The sequence below is a fragment of the Seriola aureovittata genome, chromosome 16, assembly GCF_021018895.1.
Source record: "Seriola aureovittata isolate HTS-2021-v1 ecotype China chromosome 16, ASM2101889v1, whole genome shotgun sequence".
NCBI lineage: Eukaryota > Metazoa > Chordata > Actinopteri > Carangiformes > Carangidae > Seriola > Seriola aureovittata.
Window position 1 is genome coordinate 16521867 of NC_079379.1, and position 18003 is coordinate 16539869.

Consider the following 18003-nt stretch of genomic DNA (forward strand, 5'->3'; position numbering starts at 1 on the left):
TTTTCATATGGTGGCTCTGAATGATTAAAATTGACCTGATGAATTTAATTTCCTACAAAGTTCTGCCTTAATTGTCCTTACAAAATGTCGAAGACAGATGGTTTCATGACCTTGCACCTCTACAGCAACATTTGAATTTGAATTAATTCCTCAGCTAAACCAGGCAACAAAAGGCCTGAATGGGACCTGTAGGAGAAGTTAAGTAGAATGGCTGAAACATTGGGGTAGGGAGGGAGTTAACCAGACGAGGCCTGTGTCTTTTCTTGTTGACTGTGGCAGATGTTTGATAACTGACACACATGCACACACACACACACACAAATGGTAGAGGCAAGGAGAGGCCCCGCTCTGTACAAGCATGGATCTCTGTTTCTCAGCAGCTGTCCTGCTTGAGTTAATTGGCGTTGGCTCTCTTTTTATGCCCAAAAGCTGACCTCAGAAATGGCCATAGGCACTGCATCCATGAAAAACTAACAAAAGTAAACTGGTGCGAACAGGAATGAACTATGTCGAAACCAGCTTAGACTTGTTCTTTTCAAACCGAATTTCTCTCAAACAGGTCCTGCACCTGTAAACAAATAACAAGTTATTACAAGGAATTGTGGTGAGGTGGTTTTGGCAGAGCTATGACAGACTGTTTGATCAAATAACATCTAGGGACTATTTCAGGTGAAGACCTAATAACATACAAAAATGATTTAAAAACGTTAAATCTCAACAATCATTTAGTCTCTTTGAAAACCAACCGTGTTAAAGGGAACAATGCGGAGATGAAAGAGAAAAGAGATGTTAGTGAAGTGAAATACTGTGATGCTGGGTGTGCTGCACCCTTGACCATACACCCCCCTCCAAAATACACACACACTCTCTTCTATACACACACACATGCCCCCTACACACACCCCCAAAACCCTCCGCCAAGACCTCACAAGTGACATGGACCTGAGCCCGCAGCTCTATTCACTTGCCGACCAGCTGGTGAGTGAGTCAAAGGGGTCTGCACACTCAAGCAGAAAACATTAGCAAACGGCGCGGGGCTGGCTGCTGTGCTGGCCATAGTGGAGGAGACGGGCCCCCCCCCCCCACAGCACTGTAGAGATGGGGACTGATGTGTGTGCGCGCATGTATACACACACACAAACTGAATGTCCCCCTGGGGTTGTGTTAATGTAACATGTGCATCTAAATGTGTGTGTGTGTGTGTGTGTGTGTGTGTGTAGTATGCACATGTGTGGGTGCCCTCTGACCAAGGGCAGGCAGGATGCATAAACAGACCTTCCTTTCTACATCTCCATCCAGCCATGACCTAGCGAGTGGGGCAGCAGACAGACAGGGCCATAGGACAGAGGCAGGCAGTTGGTTATTTTGTGTGTGTGTGTATTGAGGGTGGCTGACACAATAGCATGCCCCCCCCCCTCCATCAGTTCCTCTCTGCTTTAAATAGCCATTTCACCGTGCTTCCTTTCAGAAGCATTTCCTAGTAAACACTAATTATCTCAGAAGTGTGACTCTTGGACAAACACACAAACAATCTTGGCCCCTTGGCCTGAGTGCCATCTTCTCTGCTGTATCAATTACCCTCACAGCGGAGAACCGCAAAATATGTCAACTATTTTAAACAGCATAACTTGCAGCACAGCCTGTGGGAAATCAAACATTTGGAAATTAAAATAGTCAAATACTGCCTCAAAGTTTAAGATCACATGTGACACAGAGTGCAAAAGTGATCCACCTCACACAAAAACAACACAAAGCTGACTCCAGCAGCAAAGAAACTCACAAGAGTTGCTCAACACACAACTGTCTTCAACTGGCAACACCTCAACCAAAAAACCCCACAAACAACTTGGCCAGGAGGAAACAAAAATCACACAAAAAGGCAACAGATCTGACCCTAAAAAACAGGAGGACCAAGAAAAAAAGTAGTCAGCCCTCTGCAAGATGCAGTCAAAACATGGCTTTCTGAGTGCGCCTCCCTTTCTAATGCAAATGTACCAGAGGCAGCCATATTGTTTATTGTAGCTAGGCACAATATGGGACATCTGCCGGTTAGCGTTAGTGTAATTCCCTCCCCATGCTTCATTAACCTCCCCCTTTATGGGCCCACAGAATGGAGTTGTGGAAGCTTGGACGATGGCGACAGAGAAGGGTGGGTGAGACCCAAGCGCTGGCCCGGCTGAGGAGCACTGAGGCTGGGGCAGCCTGGCTGCTTGATGTCCTTCCAGCTCATTTGATTCCTGGAGGAGGGCCTCTTTCATCAATGACCATGTGGTGGGTCTTGAGTCTAAGTAAGGCTGAGTGGGTGGTGGAGGGTGGGGGACTGAAGTGGACAGGCTGGGCCAGGGTGGGGTGTCTGGTGCTGGGGGTAGATAGGTTTTGAGGAAAAGTATGCCTGTTCTTTTTGGTTTAGGGTCTTTGGCCGAGGATGAATGTTTTACCTTGGTTTAGGGCATTCAAGGATAACACTGAGGAGTTACGCATTTAATCAGATGGCTAGAGGGATTGTTGGACATAATCTGGTGTCATCTGGTATACCCAGGGGCAGATGAAGTTATTGAGGAGGGGGGCAGGAGGGGGGCACACTGGGGGTTACTGTGCAATATCCACTGTCCTAGAAATAACAGGGGATGGTGCCTGGGTCATCTTGTCACTCCTTCATTGTCCTTTTGTCCCCTCAAGGCTCCGGCTGTATGGATGTTAGGAGAAAGCAAAGGAAGGAGGTGTGCCTTAAGGGGTCAGTATGCTTTAAACAAAGTCCTTGTTGGACAGCGTCGGAAAACTCCTCTCCCAAACTTTTCCAACGTCAGAATTGCGCCGGTGTGGGGGTGGGGGGTTGGGGGGGGGTTAATATCCAGTTTTTCGACTTTCAAAAGAAAACCCTACACGCAAGCTGCTATCCTGAGCTCTTTCTTCCTTCTTCACAAAATACTTCCTACAGTAAAATCAAGTGTGACACCACTGTTGCCTTTGAGGAGAGAGACTGTCCAAAAGTGTGCAGTGTTATCCCCATTTTAATGAATATTGTGTCTCACCACTTTCTATGACGGCAGGCTTTTCACTACGCCCTTGAGTGTGGCCATTTGGAACAGCTGTAAACGCTTTTGCCAACAGATGTAGTCGAACGATACAACATATGAACTAGTTCATTTCAAGCGTACCACCGCCTTTACGCCACCACAAAAAGTAGTTCAACCGAAGATCTCATGTTCAAACACAAGGTATATCTGTGACTTAAGACTACAGTTAATGATTACTTCCTTCCAATAATCCATTAGTTATCATTAATCCACAGGTTAATGACTCATTGGGAGCTGGAAACAGTGAAGCAGCCATTTATCAAGCCAAATGCCCAATAACCAATTGATTAATTTATCAATATCAATAATTATGAATGGTTTTCAAATGCATACCTAATGAACAACTATCAATAAATTATTTAGTGCCAGTGTATGAATATTCAACAGTCAAAAAGCAAATAGTGAATAATAACATACATATGCAGTTATAGGTTGTCATGTAAATCTTCTACTTTCATCTTCTTCTACTGCAGTAGAACGTAAACATTTGAGGTGTAACAACACATCCACAGAAACTACAGTACCACATAATGTATCAGATTCAGTGAAAAACCCTGGGAAAGCCTCAGGTGGGATCTACCTTACTCGTCTACGCTTGCACAGCATCCCGCCGACATTATGGCCCGACACAAAACTTTTAAGCATAAACCCAGGCCTGGGGTGAAAACCAACGGTTACTCTAGCTTCCACAACTTCTCTGTTTCAAATATGACACTTTAAACTCTGAGGCCTCTCTGTCCAAAAATAGAGATACAGGCCTCCAGTACTGTCCACGATGTATCTACAGACCTTGGGGTGAAACACGATAGAGATTTTTAAAAGGGATTTGTGTGGGAAAGATTAAAATAAAAGAAGACAGTTACAGAGGGAAGGAGCTGCCAACACATCCACTTCCGACCTCTTGGCAAAGTGTAAGTGGATACTTGGTGGATTTATTTAATGAATTGGAGAAACTGATAGTGGTGTTGAATTTGAATGTGTTGCACCTTCAGTAGAATGGCTGACACAGAGGACAACTGTGAAAGACAATTGTTGGCATCAAATTGAGTACTCTTGGTTTTTTTAAACACAAAGGGAAGATTTTTTAAATCTAGTCTCTCTCTCTCACACACACACACACACACACACACACACACACACACACACACAGACACACACACACACACACACAGACACACACACACACACACACACACACACACACACACACACACACACACACACACACCATCTGTAATACATTGTAAATCTGGAGAGAGAGGGTAAAGTGAAAATAGAGAAGGCATGGAGTCTCTAATTTGGAGCCCATCTGCCACATGTGCTGCCCTTCAAAATGCCCTGGTACCTCTGATGTTGGAGGGAGCCGCACTCTGTCCTCCATGTCTCCAGCCGAAGGAGCTCACTACAGCCATACACACACGTTGCGGTCATGCAATGTTCATGCATCAGAGGATTAGTAAATAGTTTCCTTCATATTTCAATTGGAAACTGAAAGTAATATTTCAAATTGAGTTCTTCCATCTTTTGAAATGTGTTTAGGAATATTATTAATGTATTCATCACTTATGTTTTTATATGACACAAAGAAATGTCACTTACACTGACCATTAAAGACACAGTTAATAGTATTTGTCTTCCCAAGTACCTCTAGAAAACAATAGCAATGGTTACCTTGATGGTCTCGGGTGGTACTCCGGGGTCAGGGGCCTTCTCCAGGTAGGTGGTCAGGTCCTGATCCACGTGCTCAAAGACCAAAGTGAGTTTGGTTTCTCTGTCAGTTCGAGAGACCGTGCACACATCAAACAACCTAGAACAGGAGGAACAGGTGGAGGAGATCAATATAATTGATTTCATGTGCTGAAAATGCTGCAACAAAGCTTCTGACTACAGGATCATATCTTGACCGTCTTCATTGGTGACCTGGTCTTTCATATAAAGGATATGAACATTATCATATAAGTCAAATAGAAATAAACGTCATCTGAAATCACCCCCTCATTCAGTCAATCAATATTCCCTTCATGATAAACATTGAATAGTTCAGACATACTGTGTAAATCATCACTATTTTGGACCCTCAATGACATGTGCAATGTTACAATCTAGAAAAACAGTAAGTGATTTCAGACAAAGAAATAGACATGTCAAACACATGAGTAACTAATGACAATATTGACTCTCAAGAAAACAAAGTGCAATGGTCAAGGTTACTGTTTAAACTTGTCTAGTCAAAATGTCTTATTAAGTAAAGAGTCTAGGATCTTGATGCACCAAAGATATGAGGACACAAAACATACACCATCTACTATGTCAGGGCTCCTACGACAAACCTGCAGCAGAAGGTAGACACACTTTAAGATCATTATAATCTCCTGCAAGTTGTACTAATATCACTCTTTTCATGTTACTCTGAAAAAGTCCCCTAGTTCCGTGCTTAGCTTTTGAAGATTCAAGACCATCAAGCTCCAAACCCCAGTGTTTATGGTTGTGTTTCACTAGGCAACTAACTAAGGCCAAGAATCCAGATTATGTCGGCAGAACTGCCAAGGCAGGCTTTAGTGAAAAGCTGAAAAAAACCTATCCAGTATGTCCTCTTCAAAGAGCTGGGGACCACAAGCAGCATTCCTCAACCGGCACTATGACAACTCCTGATGCTCTATGGGAAGTCGAGTGGGGCAAAGGCAGCATCTTTCATCAGGATAACAGAGGAGAAGAAGGGATCCTTGATGGATCTTCATCAGACACATGTGTCGTCAGTCATGGGTTACCAAGTAATGGATTACTGTAATCACATTGCCTTTAAGGTATAGTAGTATTATCTTTAAGTGCATGTGAAGGAGGCAATGATGGGGTAAGGTTTAAATCTGTAGGCTACGAAACATAAAAGGGCTCATTTTGTCTCTCATTACTTAGACTTGGCCTTAACCTATACATGTACCGAGGAATATCTTACTTAATTTACAACCTTCAATACAAAGAGTGATGGAAGAGAGGAAATAATGACACTTAAGAGACTTAACTACATGATCGTTGCTGCAAATATGAATTCATAGTGATCCTACTCAATGCCACATCAATGCTTTCAATGCATGTGCTGCTATAATTCAAACTAGCTAATCGACATAAGCTGTTTAAAATTGAAGCATGGAAAGAAATGACTAAATCTCTCCGGAAACTCTTTCATTCCTATCCAACGAGGCATCATGTGTCTATGCCAACACCCTTGTAATCAGTGGACTTGGAAATGCTGGAGTCAGAATGGTGAGTGAGAGGCGATTCGTTCAAGGTATTAGTGCTGTGCATGATGTCACAGAATAGACGGCGTCCTCCTCTTGAAGCGCTGGGGTTAAACGCCCCTCACTGCTCGATTGTTGGGCTACAATGGGGGCTCTCAGCAGACACTGAACATATGGAATGAATAATGGGCCTCATTACAAACATCCAGGGGTTGCCTGGAGTCACACAGAAGGCCCACAATGCACTCTTCCTGGCCTGAGCTGCTTGGAAATGCTGCATGGCTAAACTGGAGGATAGTGCGGTTCCTACTGATGGTTCAGTGCGTTTGACAGTTTGCACTCTTGCACCGATTTATTGCAACAAATGCTACTGCATATTGTCTAAACACATGCTCTCACAGTAGTGCACAAACTAAATTTAACAACTAAATAAAACTGACCAAAGACAACTTTAATACTCACTGATGTAATTGTCTTCAAGTGAGTACAAAACCCATTGTGATCCCTTCAAGAGAAAACTATAACCATTATTCTCCACTATTCATTTATACACTGGGGAATTATTGTTAAAGGCACAAGGGCACTAGCCATGTTTCTGAAACATCCATTTAGAACTTCCCCTTCAATCCCAAAGCACTCAATATTCCATAATAAAACAAGTACCAAGGTCAGACCTTGACTAGTGCCAACATATGACGCAGTATCTGACTACTGACCTCTCAGTGAACAATTCATTACAAAACTGAAAGAAAAAGGCCTCTGTGTGCAGAGCGGAGAGGAGGGGAACTATAAATACTGGGCTATATGCAATTTGTCTGTAAAATGGTTATATGCAGTAAATCCAGACTGACTTTCGGTAACTGAGCAAGGAGAGCGTTAACATCTTGCTCATGGGCACTTTGACAGCATAAATGTGGATTGATGAGAATACACTAGCATGGAATATATATATATTTATAAAATGCATCAAACCTGTGACATGTTTTGTTTTTAATTGGTTGTATAGTCATTTAATGGTCTACTGATTAGATACAGATAGAAATGTTTAGAAATGCATCCCAAGTGCTCTTACAACTTTCCTTGGGTGATGTCATGACACCTGAGTAGATTCAATTTACATAAAGTCTGTAATAAGCTCATGAGTGAACTTTCAGTTCAGAATATTTCATCACAGATACTGAATATACTAAATAATGTAAGCTATAAAGATCTTGCACAAAGGCTAAGGCTAAATCATTAGAAAGGCCAGCTTTCATACATTCCAAGCTAATGTGTGTTCATCAACTCATCTGCCCTGTCAGCGTGCTCTTGAGCAAGACAGACTACCTAACAACACTACCTGATCAGAGTTTAGATTTTTCTTTTTATCCAATCCTATATTTAAACAGGTAGCCTCATTGACATCATGATATCTTTTTTCCAAGCCTTTTCATGCATTAAAATATACATATTTAAAATATGCACACACTGCTCCACTTCACAGAGCAGCGACCTTTCTCAGGGAAAAGGGGGAGAGTAAGCTACCAGTTTGGAAGGATGTCTCGTGTCTTGTGTTTATTAGGCAGAGTGGACTTATTTTCTTTTAGAGATATGTGCATGACATGGATCAGTGCGACTGGTTCTGACCAATGATCATGAATAAAAGGCGGGGCTTCAAACTAGACAGGAATCTAACAAAGTAGACAACAATGACAACTGTGAAATTCGTGGTGTGACAGGTGTGCACCTACTGTCTGCTAATATTGGCAGCAACCAGCTAGCCTTGTTCTTGTGCAACCAACATTTTCATATTGTCAGCATAAAACTGTCAGAGGGACTTCTGCTACAAATACAGTGGACAAGTATGAATGCAGGCTTACCCTTAAAGGTCATATGAGGCAGCACTGTTGCCACCAGAGACCATCAAAAAGGAAGTGGAGTGTCTATGTCTCATACACACAATTTCTCTCACTCTGTGCATCTCTCCCTCTCCCCCACTCTCTTTGATACATGCATACACACATGCATACACACACACACACTGGTCTGCCCACCTCTCCCCCTCACTTACCTGACAACATTGGGGTGCTCAAAGGCTTCAAGCTGCCTCAGTACTGCCACCTCCCGGATGGTGGAGAGAGGCATCCCTTCTTCCTCCGTCTGGACTCGAACTCTTTTTAGGGCTACAAAGCGTCCCCCGTTCTTCAAATCTCTTGCCTTGTACACTTTCCCATAAGCGCCTTCTCCAATCTCGGCCACAGGCTCATATTGAGTACCAATACTTTCTTTGTCCATATTTGCTGATTTTTTTTCTCCTCTCTTGTTGAAAATATTGCGGGGAATCCCGGCGAGGGTGACGAGCCAGAGAGTTTCTCACAAAGGCATATTCACAGAAAAAAGTTGGCACATGCAATGCCTAGATGACAGGGAGACACAGATGGAGGAAGACACCATCTTTGTCAGATATGGTCAAACTGTGCTCCAGGTAGGCAATAACAGGACTGTCATGTTTTATTCCGACTATCAACACAAGAGCAGCGTTGCGTCCCAACGTCCACTCCTCCTCCTATTACGCACAGCAACTCATGTCCTCCTACCACTAACACAAAGTAATGTAAAATAATTCAAATTAACCACGTTTTCGCCCCTTTTTAAAGCTAGCTTTGCATTAAATAAGCTGTCTCGCGCGTTGAAAATTTCACTCCACATGCAGGGTTGCTGGAGTTATGTTCATGTGGGCTGTCTTACTGTTAAAAGGAAATTAAACAAGAAGATTTAAAGAGAACACGCATAAAATAGAGCACAAACATTACCCACCAAGCTGTTTCAGGTTAGTAAAATGACCAACTAACTGCTTAACCTGTCCGGTTTTATCAAAGTTTATGTTTGAGGCGACCAAAACTTGGCGAGCACGTGGCTGTCTGATTGCATTGTCTGCACTTCCTACACCAACAGTCCATTTAAAACCCCGTAAAACTCGCCTTTCAAGCCCCAAATCGTTGTAAATGTATGAAACAATTTAGGAGTTGAGTTTAGAGGGTGTTTTCATTAGCTTGGATGGCTTCCTCTAATTTATTCTAATGTAATTGTGCATGGAGTCAAACAGCCAAATTAAAATAAAATACTAAAAAATCAGGGAATTGCACATTTCGGGTTTTAAAATATCATTGGGTTGTAAAGCAAAATTTGCAGCCTCATAAAGACATGTTTGGTATCAAATTCTGCACAAATATACCCCCCACTTTTTGTGTTTACCTCTTTTTATGTTGTCAGTAAAATGTCGTAACGTTGGCATGTCCGATAAAAATGCTGAGGAGGCATTCACGTCTCGGATAAGATGTCCTGCATCAAACGCATCCCTGTCCACTGTCCTCCATGCGGGGGCCACACAGGTAGTTGGACGGTGCAGGCTCTAACCCCCCATCCCTCAGACTGCACCAGCCCAGGCAGAGCCACTCAAACAAGGGGGGAGGAGGAGGAGGAGGTGGTGGTGGTGGTGGAGGAGGAGGAGGAGGGCTGTACTCAACACACACACTCTCACTGCAACTTTGTGTGTAGGGGGTGTGGAGGGGAAGGGGGTGTAGGATGGGGGGGGGTCATAGGACAAAGGCAAACGCGTGATATAGCCCTCCAAAACCACGCTCTTCTTTGGATTTTCTCCTTTCTTTCTTCTTTTTTTTCTCTTCCATATATCCCCGGATAGGCCTATGCAACTGCAGCCCCGCTCGCCTGTGTGAGCTCCGTCTCTGCCTGGCTTTCCCACGCCGGCTGAATGTGGCCTGACCCCCTTCAGAGAGGTTTGACACGGAGCGGGGACATTTCCGCATTCCTCCCCGACTACAAAGGCTCACCGCCTCCTTTTTGCTCTCCCTCGGCCTCCTCGGTGCTTTACCATTCATAGTCCTCTCCGCGGGTTTTGTCTCCTGTGTCAAAACCGGGAGCACCGCGGGGATCGGGGAGGGGAGAGGGGAGGTTTATTGGATGGACGGCCACACTATCTATCTCCCTCGAACCATTGAGGAACCCTTGCGGCAACAAAGTGCCAGCGGGGATGCAATGTGACAAGCTCGCCCTAGATGGTCCTGAGGGGTCAGGTTCAAGGCCCGGTGGCTTGATCTGTGGCAGGGGGACTCCTCTGTTCGGGTGGTCGTTTGCAAAAGCTCCATACCTCACAACAGGCATGATGGCCATGTGGGCTACTAGATGGCAAAGTTTCTTTTTTATCGTGAAAATATGAAAAACTCTGCAAAGCATGATCATCTTCATTTCACAGCAAACGATGGAAAAATTCTAATTTCTGAAAGACAGTTCATAATATGTAAATAAATTAATAATAATAATAATTACAACAATAATAATAATAATGTGTGAAAAACAGTAACGACAATTTATAATATACATTTATATATAATAATAATAATAATGAGAAACTCTGTTATAATGATGAAATAAGATTACTCAAAAAGAAATGTGAATGTCCAATATCAATTCATATAATTTATATACAACTTATATACAAAATATACAAACCTAACAAGTTGTTATGATAAGAAATTTATTATCAATCACTGCAATATTAAATCAATTTATTTGTTAATGCTTAAAATCTAAAATTTTGTATCTTCTAGCCTACAAAAATTACATTTTAAATGCAGTTTAGTTCATGGCTTTTATCTACTTAGTTTAATATTTTTATATGTTTAATTTTATTTTGATATATTCTTTTATGTTTTAAATTCTAACTCTTATTACTCATTGTGACAGGTGTAAATATTTAAAACAATATCTTCTGTGTGAAAAGTTCTTCAAACTCTGACATAAAGTTTGTATTTCAAATTTCTTTTCTTTCATGCCAGACACGGTTTAGACATGACAAGACTTGATGTTAGATTATCCCAATGAATAGCCAATTACAGGCGTGTAACCAAGCTCCATTATCATAACTTCATTGGAAAAGAGGGTATTAAAAATGCACAGAAGATCAGAGGAAGGGTATTCCCCCGGTGCTATGGTTTACACGAAAACCTGTTTTGCATGCTACTTGTAGAATCCACTGATTTCCATTGAAAAGGTAAAACTATGGGGGATAATGACATGGAAGTATGTACAGCAATCTCCCCTGCCCAACTTTACAGGCAACCTCAAATTTAAACCATTTGCATCACAAAACACACAATGCAGACAATGTGCCCAAGGCCAATTACTGTAAATGTGGGTATTTACATTTTTTCATCATCATTGTTCATGTGAAATCAGCTCTGAGAGCCATTGCCCAGATTGAATACATTAGCATGCATACTTCTTATCAGGCCGGAGAACAAACCAATTAGCTCCGTTGTGTGCGGTACAGAGATGAGAGAGAGACACACACACCTCAAACATTCACAAACACATTCTGAAACACTGTGGTTCTTCTATATAATCTCCTCCACACTCACTGATTAGTCAATGTCTGACACATAACACATAGGGTTTTTTTCAGGTTTCCACAGCATGTGTTCTTGTTGTGTTTACCTTGATGCGGCTCATGCACGGGAATCATTTTAGAAAAAGATGCAGGAACAGGATGGTCCAATTATGAACATCCTGTTCTGGGAAAAACCATGGTCAGAACACAATTTAATGTTAAATCTTGTGCTTTTTTTATGCTCTTGAAGTTTCTGTATGAACAATATATGAGTGATACTGTACTGACAGTTCCCAAACAAACATCAACAAGATGCAAAAATGAAAGAGAAACAATTGACTTATTTTAGCTGATAATTGTGCTTCATTTAACCAGCGAATAATCTTTTATATAATTACATTTTCAACACTTAATTTCATTATTTATAGTTAGCCTGTTATTTTCTAATTTAATTAAAATAATAACTTATTTTATATCTTTGTCAAGAAACAGCCACTGTTAACTAGAAGAGCAGCCTGTTGATTTTATATACTGCTTAAATTGTGCGTAGTGCAGATTACCCGACATATGGTACAATTATCAAAATGTTATTTAATCACAGCATTTCTAATTTTGCTGTTGAATTTTCATGTTTCTGCTAATTAATGTTGGTTTTTGATATAGACATCCATGATGGTTAGCAAGACAAAAATGTTAAATAGTCCATCACAAGTGCAAGTGCTCCATTCAAAATCCCACTTAGGTTAAAGTACAGAAAGCAAATTCCTCTCTGGTGGAATTGTTAACATTTCATAGACATCTGAAATGTGAAAACTATCCCCTACCAAATAATTGATTTTTATAATGGCTCACAAGCCAAAATGGCTGGAAAGCACCGTTTTAATCTTCAGTAATGTTTTGTGTTTTATTAATGTATCAAATGTTCTTTATGTAAAATCTTAATCTGAGTAGCCAGTAATTTAAACTGTCAAATAAATGTGGGGTCAGTGAGCCCACTGGGATTTGTCCCAGTTTGCCCGATGGCCAGTACACCGCTGCCATGGAGGAATGCTGCTTGACAGATCCACTCCATTACATTTCAATATGAAGTGATACTAAAGGTAAGTTAAGGTTATGGTGTTTTTTGTTTTTCTATTTATTTTTTTTTAGTCAACATGTGAGTAAATTGACAGGTCAAATGTTCACCAGAGAGTTTGTCCAGACTCCAGACTGTTTCTCAGGCATGGACAGGTCAGATAATAAGCTGACATCTCTGCACATTGAATGTTGTTGTGATAGGACAGTGCAAGGTGAGTTGTGGTGGAACTACTCATTCTTCAGGATTACGTGAAACCAGATAGGGAATCAAATATCGGGGAAAAGGAGAGAAGGACAATGCTGCTTACTTTCATGGTTTTCTTTAGCACTCATAATTGGGCTGGTGTTTGATTGCATTTCATCACATTGAGACCAATAATCAAAAGCAAGTCCTTTGAAATCACATTAAAACTTAAAGCAGCATTATTTATTTTTTCATCATTATGGGAAACTTCATATACAGAAATAAAAATCAGACAAAAATCAACATGAGCATTCATTTGAACCGGTGTTTCTGGCCACCTGATTAATATAAGTACAATATTCACTCTCCCTTTAACTCTGGTTTCTGTTTAACTGCTAAATGCTCTGCTATGTTCCCCAGCCAGTTGTTAATTTTACTGTTTATCAGAGTTTTTTCTTCTTTTTTTCTTTCTTTTTCTTTTTTTGCTGGAGACACTTAACTGCTGTGGCCAGACAGTAAAATTGCAGCCCAGAAAACCAAAACAATGAGGAGAATGATGCTAAAATGCTCCACAGAGCGGAGAGAGACCACCGGTTGGCTGATAATTCTCTGTCGGATCATCACAACAAATCAAACCTTTCTGTTTGGCCCATAGTTAATATTAAAAATATTGATTAGTGCAGCATACATTTTTTAATACATATGCTAATTAGCTAAAAAACTACTTTAGTGTTTTGTATATTGCTTATTTACAACAACAAAAGAGCAAAGTTAAAGGAGTCTATAAAATATTTCTTTGACTCACAGTTTTAACAGATTCAAGGTATTTTATCAACCTGGAACAAGATCCAAAATGTAATCAACTCTCTGAACTCTCACAATGCTCATGAATCTGTGGTCCATACAGTGATAATATGGCATCAGGCATTTACCAAAGCATTTCATCTGAGTCATAATGTGCTGCTTTTGACCACCCCAAAACGGCTTGCTCAATCTTTAACTCTGAGCTGTGAGGGGAAGATGTATGATGTTTGTGTGTGTGCTGTGTGTGGTGTGTGTGTGTGTGTGTGTGTGTGTGTGTGTGTGTGTGTGTGTGTGTATGGGTGTGTGCGCGTGGCAGCTGCTGATCAGCCCAGCCAAAAGAGAATTACAGCCCTCCCAAGGGGGACGAGAGAGGCCAACAAGGGACAGGTGACTCCCAGTCTCTCCCAGATCTCCTTACACACACACACACACACACACACACACACACACGAAGATACACATGCAGAGAGAGAGAGAGAGGGAGAGATTGATTGTGGATCTGCCTACCACGTCCCACCTTAACAGAGGGGGATGTCCGTGCCACAAGGCATAGGGTACAGTTGAAATAAGCAGAAGTCTTTAGGCAGACAGCTGCCACACCTGGGGAGGAATCTGATAGGATGTGTGATATTGGATTCCTTTTTAAGTTCTCAATCCCATTGTCAAGATTTACAAGCATCACTTAGGCCTCAGTGTTTCATGTGAGTCGGACCTTATCCACCCATCAGCAGCTTAATATTTAAGCCACATTTTGAGCGTAAAGGCAGAGGCCGGCGTGATGCCGGCAGACAAACCGAGTCTGTTTTGTGTCTCTGACTTGATTTCCCTTCGTCCTCTTTCTTGTCAGGCCAGACTGAAGTCCATAGTGTGTGGTGCAAGTAAAGCCCCTTCTCTCCTCTTCCCTTGTCCTCCTCTTCTCCCCGGCACCGGCCCCCAGACACAAGCCTCTTTCTGTTGGGGCATCGCCATGGCAACCAAGCCACTAACTTGAGGAGGCGACATAAAAACCTGCTCTTTTAGGGGACACAGGAACACCTGCCACCTCTGCTGATGGGGAGGGGCCGGGCTGGACGCACAGCCACGTGCAGACACACACTTCCATACAAATTCATGTGGGTACAAGCGCACACACACACACACGCACACACACACACACACACACACACACACACGCACAAACATAAACAGAGGATCAGAGTAACATTCAAATGAGACCTCTAGCCAACATCTGCTCCCCTTTAGAAGCTCATTTATCTTCCAATAACATCTTAGGTTGTTTGGTGGCTTTCTTAACACGTGTTCTGGCAATAACCAAGGAAAGACGGTTTATGGAAACAAAGAATCCATTATTGATAAGGGTTATGTTTTCAGGCTATGAAACAAATTTGTGCTTATTTTAACATATCAGTCCTAGTGAGATTGTGTCTTTTTCTTTACACCAGTGGTTACACATAAGGGACGACCATGCACCTGCTCTTCTGACGGACCATCTTACCCATGCAATATCAACTGTGCCCTTAACCTCACTGCTTGTTAGCTGTTAGTTTACCTCATCTACACCTCAGGTAGTCCCCAATGTCATGGAAAAATACCTTAAAGGAACAGTGTGTCAGTTTTGGGGAATACATGTGTTCGCTTTCTTGTGGAGAGTACAGCTTCACGTGTTGTAACCATAGCCCCTTTTACACAGCCTGTTCAAGGTGAGGAGGTTCAAGATGCGTCTGATGGTGGTAATGCTCACACGGTTTATGTTGTTGAACACTTGCCTGTCTGCAAGTATTTTCTGTCGTAGCTGGTGGAGACGGATGGCATTGTCTGCCCTCACTAGGTCCACAACGGCAAGTTCCTGCTGTTGTGTGAACAGGCGTTGGCGTCCTCCCCCAGAAGGTCTTCTAGTCATTCTAGAGAAATACAACCACAAATTGTCATTGGTTTGCTTCTTTTTCTTACAGTACTATATATACTGTACTTTACTGTATATACTGTATCATCCACTGTACTGAAACATCTCAATATAAGTAATCATGGTATGTTTCACAAAAACTACCACTTTGGCTGCAAAAGGAGCATTAGCACCCTGCAATACCCTGTACACGTGATGTGGTAATGTGATATACTGTAGTACAGTACTGTAAATACCATCTGAGTAGAGTAGAAGGTAGAGAGGTGAAGACATACCTGTTTTCCAGTAGGATTGTTCTTATTACAGATGCCACTGTGAAGCGGCTTAGATGTGGGTGGACTCTCTGCCCATCTTCCCTCATAGTCAGGCCATGGTTGATTACATGGTCCACCAAAGTTGCTCTTATATCATCAGAAATAGGGGTCCGTGCATGGCCTCTTCCATCTTGACCTTGTCCTCCTCCTCCTCTTCCTCTTCCTCTTCCTCGTCCTCTTGCTCTTGCTCTACCTCTGCCTCTCGCTCTCCCTCCATCCATGCTTGCAAAGTTCTTGAAATGGCTAAACTGAGGGCTTTATGAAGTTAACTGACACTAACTGACTATCACTGTTAACCGTGTACAGATCACAAAAAGTAAACACTCTAGCTGAGGAGATGATTAAGGCTTACTCATTTTCAGATGGAGAAATCAGAAAAACATCTCACCCCCTCCTCTTGAAACCCCGTCATCGCGCTACATCGCTTATAGTGAGTATATCTGGACAACTTTTTGTGCTCCATCCGTTAGAGTTCGCTCACTCGCTGTATGTTAGGAAAAGCTTGTTTTGGTTCAATGTAGACAAGCAAAGGCGGCATAACGAGGGATCTTCTTAATGGCAATATAGCGGGATCTCTGTATAAAAGGGACTCATGTCTTGGCCGGGTGCAGAAACTGCCAGGAGTCTTGTATTTGGCTGGCTTTCCCAAAACGTTGAACTATTCCTTTCAGCTTCTTCTGTGTGTAGAAACCACCAGCAACCACTGGACACCAATCAAGACATGAGGTACCAAACAAAGAAAGGAAGAGAAAACAAATGTGATGTTTCGATTAGCATGACGGCAAAAGGGCATTTTCAACATGACTTTATAAACTGTAATGGAAAATAGCAAATGCCAGTTTATTAGCAAATAACAACAAGTAGTTTGACAAGAAGAAACATATTAGGCCAGATTTCTTGTTTCAACACTATATAAAAAATCATATAATTTGTCTAATGTCATTCAGTTGTAATTTTTCCCATGGCCGATGAGAGAAACTTAATCAAACCGATAGCAGTTTAAAGCTCCTGCAGCCCCTTTAAAGGCCCCAATCAACAAGTGTCAGTTTGGGGTCAGCCGGCAAGCCGAGGCTGCCTGCGTCCTCCTGTTGCGGGCGGAATATTCTGGAGAGACTGTCGAGTGAACCTCTGGTGCCTGGCTGCTGTTCATTAAGAGTATTAATGATTAACTGAGAGTGCTATTGTCCCCTCGGGCCCAGCTGTCCCTCCTCCGCCGTTGATCCACTCCGATGCCTCTGGGCCACTAAACTGGCTCCATTCATGTGCTAAAGTGACAGCTGCTCCTCACATTCCGCAGAAAATTAACCACAGACACCGGAAAAACAAGCTGGGAGCAAATAAATAATATTTGACAGATTTCTTTTGTCTTTTTCTTAAAGGGATGGATTGGAGATTAAAGAGTGGATCGGAAGGATTATTTTGAGCCTGTGTGATAATAGTTAAAGAAGCGGAAGGTGGGGGTACAGATAATGTTTGCTGTGTTGGCGCTTAGTCACTCAGGGGATGTGAAGCAAATGAACTCAGCAACTTTATTCTAGAAATGAAAGCTGTCAAACATGTCAGTGTTGTGTCAGGATCTAAGTGAGTTTACAGTAATGAGCTCTTGATCTGTGAAATCTTTTGTCCCCCATTTAAGGATGTTATTATAGTAAGTTTGATATTAATCCTAAAGAGTGGGATATTATTTTATTACATGTAATCAAGAAATGAAGGTTGGTGTATTGGCACCGGAAGGATTTTGACTGGCCCTTTCAAAGGTACCGCTTGAAGAATAGATTTCTGTTTCTATAGCGCTATAAGTTGTGACTTTCAAGGTTTAATTGTTAGGGTAATGAGCTGCAGCCTCTGGCTTTAGTATAAACAAAAAGCATTTGTAATTGCCCTGATAAGAGAAAGAAGAATGCAAACTATCTATGATGCAACACGTGCACTTACACCCTGTTGCTGACAAAGTTTGATAACCTCCCTTTAGAGTCAGATATTTGATCGTCATTTATTGCAAAAGGAACAATACAATGCACA

The 18003-nt window shown here is 42.0% G+C and overlaps 1 protein-coding gene across 2 annotated transcripts in view; it reads right to left on the bottom strand.

Moving 5' to 3' along the window:
- cdk6 (cyclin dependent kinase 6) overlaps positions 1 to 10165 on the bottom strand; it is a 35242-nt gene extending 25077 nt beyond the window's left edge. The window contains exons 1-3 of one of the 2 annotated variants that reach the window (XM_056399309.1): positions 9548 to 10165; positions 8364 to 8708; positions 4749 to 4884 (exon numbers count right to left, since the gene is read on the bottom strand). In XM_056399309.1, coding sequence (XP_056255284.1) covers positions 4749 to 4884; positions 8364 to 8587 — 360 coding nt within the window. In that variant the 5' untranslated portion in view covers positions 8588 to 8708; positions 9548 to 10165. The other variant, XM_056399310.1, reaches the window with a different exon arrangement.
- Between the last annotated feature and the right edge of the window lie 7838 nt (positions 10166 to 18003).